The sequence below is a fragment of the Sciurus carolinensis genome, chromosome X (genome assembly GCF_902686445.1).
Source record: "Sciurus carolinensis chromosome X, mSciCar1.2, whole genome shotgun sequence".
Lineage (NCBI taxonomy): Eukaryota > Metazoa > Chordata > Mammalia > Rodentia > Sciuridae > Sciurus > Sciurus carolinensis.
This window is the reverse complement of record NC_062232.1, coordinates 84,886,608-84,891,451: the sequence shown is the minus strand read 5'-3', so window position 1 is coordinate 84,891,451 and position 4,844 is coordinate 84,886,608. Positions and strand designations below refer to the sequence as shown.

Genomic DNA, 4,844 nt, shown 5'->3' with positions numbered 1-4,844 from the left:
CCCCTGCCATCAGGTCCTTCTCCTTTAACCCATAATTATCTGAGTACATCCAGAGCAGTCATGTCTGGGACAAGACTACCACTACTGTTTCTACTTAGTGAATTTTGAGGTTTATGTTGTTCCTTATAAAAAAGTTCCCTTCAAGCCCCTCCTGAGAAGGAAAAAGGGGACAGTTTAGATCTCTGACCTGCAAAGACTGTGTCTTCCTTTAGGTATACCAGTCTACCACAGCCTGGCCATCAACCCAGAGGCAGAGAAACAAGTCACCCCTACCCTTGAGGGGAGTGTGACTTGGGCGAGCCCTTCCACATCTTACCTGATCACTCCCTTTCTGAACAATAGGTGGCTGGGTTTTCCTTTTCTTATAAAAATGGCATAGTGAGCTGCTGGAACTTTCACTCCAATTTGAATTCCAACCCCACCAGTATCTGTAGGACTATTGCAACTTTGAAGTATGGTCTGGAGACATGAAGAGCACCCAAAAAGAAAATCATAGAGAAAAATAACATACAACTAGCACTTTCATCTATTTCTAGTCAGGGATGGGAGTATCCCCAAATAAGACTTCAATCTCCCTTTAAAATTTATAAAAATAGTCTAGGGGTAACTGTTGCCTGGGTTGGTTCTCAGGCACAGATGAGAACTACTTTCTCAATCCTTCCAAATAGCTGAAACATATCTCTAGGGAGTTTGGATTCTGCATGAACAGATGGGGACAAAGCCCTGTCAAATTATTCTAAGTCATTACCTAATTTGGCTCCTATGAGATTCCTGTGAGATTGTTATTTTACAGATGAGAAAAGATGTAAAATGTAATCTTTCAGCTAAGTGGTTCTGGTGGTACTTTGAAGTTCACATTTGTTTCTAATATTTTGGTCAACAAATAGTAAGTGCCTCAGTACTTTTAGAAATAAACAGAAAAATGATGTTGGTTGCTACTTTTTAGTTATAAAATTTTATTATTTTTAGCAACAATAATGTGTATTCATTTTAGGAATATGGAAAATACAAACAAGCAGAAGATTTTATTCATAATCCCACCACTGAAACTGAACTTTTTTTTTTATCTTGGCAGCACTGAAAATTGAACCCAGGAGTGCTCTACCGCAGAGCTACATCCCCAGCCCTTTTTATTTTGTGGCAAGTTCTTGCTTAGTTGCAGAAGCTGGCCTAGAACTTATGATCCTCCTGCTTCAGCCTCCCAAATTGCTGGGATTACAGGCCTGTGCCACCATGCCCAGCTTGAGTGAACTTTTTGTCTTTCATCCTTCCCAAGTTTTAAATGAGCATATATGTAATATACAAATGTACCCTTACCTTATTCAAAAATATGATATTCACATATTATTTAGTAATTTTTTTTCCATTTTATATCCTATCAGGAACCTCTTTTTTACAGTGAGTAAATCTCTCCTATTCAAAGACAGAGACTTGTAGATAGGTTCAAAATACAATAAACAATGAGATGCAGATAACAAGAGATACATCTAAAACTACTAACAGCAACAGGTTAAAAGTAGAAAGATGGACAAAGATATATCAGGAAAATGCTAATAAAAAGAAAGCTCTATAGCAATGGTAATATCAGGTAAAGTAAATCAAGGTGAACTACATCAAATAAGGATAAGGATGGTTTCGATTGACCTTCCAACGCATCACTATAAGTTTGTTTCTTACTCTCCTTATCTCATCTATTTCATCCACTTCCCTAAACATATCTTCACTGCTCAAATGCCTGTTATGTATATCTTCTTTAAAATCCTGGAGAGATTGAATCAGCCTTTCTCTAAAAGTTTCTTCTGCGTTTTCTTCCTCCTCTGGTTCTTCCTCTTCCTCTGGCTTTTCCTCAGGCTTTGGCTCTTCCTCAAGTTTTGGTTCATTCTCATTGTCTGGTTTTTCTTCAATTTTCTGACAGGGTTTCATCTTGTGCCTCTTCTTTCTTTCCTGCTTTTTCCTCTTTGAATGCAATTACTTCTAGGAAACAAGGAGATAATGAGTTAAAGTATTGGTGAATGCACTGAGGGCTCGGCATTTGCTTTTTTAAATTCAGAGCTGACGTCACCAAATATCTTCCACCTGAGAAGCCCAGTCAGCAATCAGTGCTTCGCTGACCCCGCCCTCTTACCTCCACTTTCCACTGCCTCCCTTCTCTCTTGTCCCTCCCTCCAGCTTTTTCCAAGGCCCTCCTTCCCGCCTCCCAGCCCTCCCCAACCCTTTCTCCCTCACTGGGCCCTCCCCGAACGGAGTAGGTTGGCTGGAGGGGGAAAGGAAGGGGGGGGGAAGGGGGAAGGGAGAAGGGACTAGGGACCGAGGGGCCTACAACCCCGCCTTCACCCACCTCCGCCCCTGGAGTCTTTATATTGTTCCTCTCACTTACCTGGTATTGATCCGGTCCGCTTCTTTTTCCTACTTTTGTGGCCTTGGGAGGTTCGAACCACAGACCTGCGGACAAACCCGAGAAGGGAGGCGATGGTGGGGGTGGGGCGAGTACTTGGTGGGCCGACCAGCACCAGAGACCAGGCCCAAGTAGCTTTTCTCATCTAAGGTTTCAGTTATGGAAAGTTTCCCATCTTTTGTTTTCCCCATTTCTCCTCCTCACCATAGAGCAAGTTAACTCGTCTTTCTCATTGTACAGCGAGTGGGAAGAGCAGGTTATTTCCAAACTATCTTTAAGACCAAGGCGGGATTTGGGGCCAGGGTGAATGTCGTGAAAGGGATCAGATCTCAGAGGATGATTATTTTTAAACTATCATAAGTCTACTTTATCTTCTCTTGGGACCCCTAGTTCCTTTCCCAAGGGCCATCATTTCCTGCAGATCTGGGGGTGGGGGTGGAGAAATGGACTTCCCTGGTACTCCCTTAAGTCTCCACCTCAGGACGACCCCCACACTAGAAATCCCCTGGCAACATCCTTATTGACACCAACCTGCAAAATTCCAGCAAGTTGAGTCCTTCCGCTGGCCTCCGGCGCTGCCGCCTGCACTGCCGAAGGAAGCTGGTACCCAGACGGGAACAAGGACCAGACTAGCAGGACTTCTGCACACGTCGACTCCTGGTCACATGAGATCTACGTCACCAGTGAGCTCGGGTCCCCAGTTTCCACTCCCACCAAAAGCGCGGCAGATGTGGGCCCGCCCTCGGTTCCCTCCCCGCCCTCCTCTTATACATTTGGCCCTGTCAGTCTTTTCTGTTATTGCCTATTCCAGGGGGGGGGAAATGTTATTCGCTGTTTTTCCTCTGATTACCATGAAGGGGCTGCATCTTTTTCTGAAGCTACTGAACTTTTCTACTTTTTTCAAGAATTGAATTTTCCCCTTTGCTGCTCTTAGGATCCCTAATTCCTCCATCCGTTGTCCCTCCCCCAGCCTCCATTTCATCTGCATTCTTCTTAGCTCTTGTGGAGCCAGGTAGGCTGGGCAGTAGTTGTAAAAATTAAAAGGAGCCTGGAACAGGGGTGAGAGTTTTGAATGCAGCTTTAACTCTATTCTTAATACTTATATAGTCTTTTTAAAAAGTAACTTCTGTTTTTTGTCATAAAAAGCAAAGACAAAATTACTTTAGTTACATTAATTAACACATATAAATCACTTAGCATAGTGTTTGTCATTAAGTAAGTGTTTTAAAAGTGCACAGTGGCTGGGCATGGTGGCCCATATACCTGTAATCCTGGGAGACTGAGGCATGAGGATAACAAGTTCAAGGCCAACCTCAGCAACTTGGTGAGGCCCCAAGCAACCTAGCAAGACCCTGTCCCTAAATTTAAAAAAAGTTAAAAAGACTGAGGTAAAGCACCCTTGGTTTCAATCCCCAATAAAAAAAAGTGCATGCTTATATTATTATTTTATTTTGGGAAAATAAAGAAAAATGATATTTGATTCCAGAACTCTGCTGATTGCATTTCCAAGAAGCTGTGCTGCATGAAAAATCACCAATTGATCAATTCACAGGTATGTATTGTAAGCCCTAGTTTCTTCATCTGAAGGAAGGCAATATCAAAACTCATACACTTGGTTTCTGGGAAGTCTTAATGATTAAACTCATGTAGAGGATTTGGCTCATACACAGTCTTCAACAAATATTGATTATGGGTGGGGTGTGGTGGTACATGCCTGTAATTTCAGCCAGCCTCAGCAATTTATTAAGGCCCTAAGCAACTTAGCAAGAACCTGTCTCAAAAAGTAAAATGGGATGGGGATGTGGCTCAGTGGTTAAGTACCCCTGGGTTCAATCCCTGATAACAACAACAACAACAACAACCATACTTTAGTAGAGGACATGAATTTGCAATAAAAATTTTAAAAATTACTTAGCTCTTAATGACAATATTTAAAAAAATAATAGCAGGAGACATAAACATCTTTTTGTTTTCTATAGGCTTTGGTCCCCCTTTGTGAAGGAAAATAAAGAGCTCAGTGGATCTGTGGAAAGAAAAAAACCCTCACACCTTAACATTTTATTTCACTGCTTTTTGATCACATTATTATATCTTCTGGGAAACATGTGCACTTAAGCCCTGGAGAACTCAATATGTTATGGTTTGGGGCTGCTGGACAGAACTCTACTTTGAGAGAGCTGTTAGTCCCTGTTATGTTTCAGATATGGTTTAAGTGTGTCCCCAAAGGGAACAAATGTATTAGAAATTTGGTCCTACTGTGGTTATGTGGGAGGTAATGGAATCTTTAAGAGCTTGGTCCTACTGTTATGTCATTAGGACATTGAGGCATTGCCCTTAATAGGAATTGATGTAATTTTCATGGGACCCTGTTTAGTTCTCACAAGAAGGTTATTATTAAAGGGCAAGCCTGACCTCTGAATTGCTCTCCAGCTTCCTGTATCACCATGTG

The 4,844-nt window shown here is 42.1% G+C and overlaps 1 protein-coding gene across 2 annotated transcripts; it reads right to left on the bottom strand.

Annotated features, from left to right (window-relative positions):
• Positions 1 to 972: 972 nt before the first annotated feature.
• Tceal9 (transcription elongation factor A like 9) lies at positions 973 to 3,070 on the bottom strand. Of its 2 annotated transcripts, none has more exons than XM_047536186.1 (3): positions 2,927 to 3,070; positions 2,378 to 2,442; positions 973 to 1,974 (listed from the first exon to the last, which is right to left on the bottom strand). In XM_047536186.1, exon 3 carries the CDS (start codon positions 1,921 to 1,923, stop codon positions 1,609 to 1,611), a length of 315 nt encoding a protein of 104 aa, XP_047392142.1. In that variant the 5' UTR covers positions 1,924 to 1,974; positions 2,378 to 2,442; positions 2,927 to 3,070; the 3' UTR covers positions 973 to 1,608. The 2 variants fall into 2 exon arrangements, with proteins under 2 accessions (XP_047392142.1, XP_047392143.1); XM_047536187.1 differs by having other exon boundaries at positions 973 to 1,971.
• Between the last annotated feature and the right edge of the window lie 1,774 nt (positions 3,071 to 4,844).

What these genes read in the sequence shown, in the direction of transcription:
- Tceal9 (XM_047536186.1), bottom strand. Translation starts at nt 1,923, where the DNA reads ATGAAACCCTGTCAGAAAATTGAAGAAAAACCAGACAATGAGAATGAA.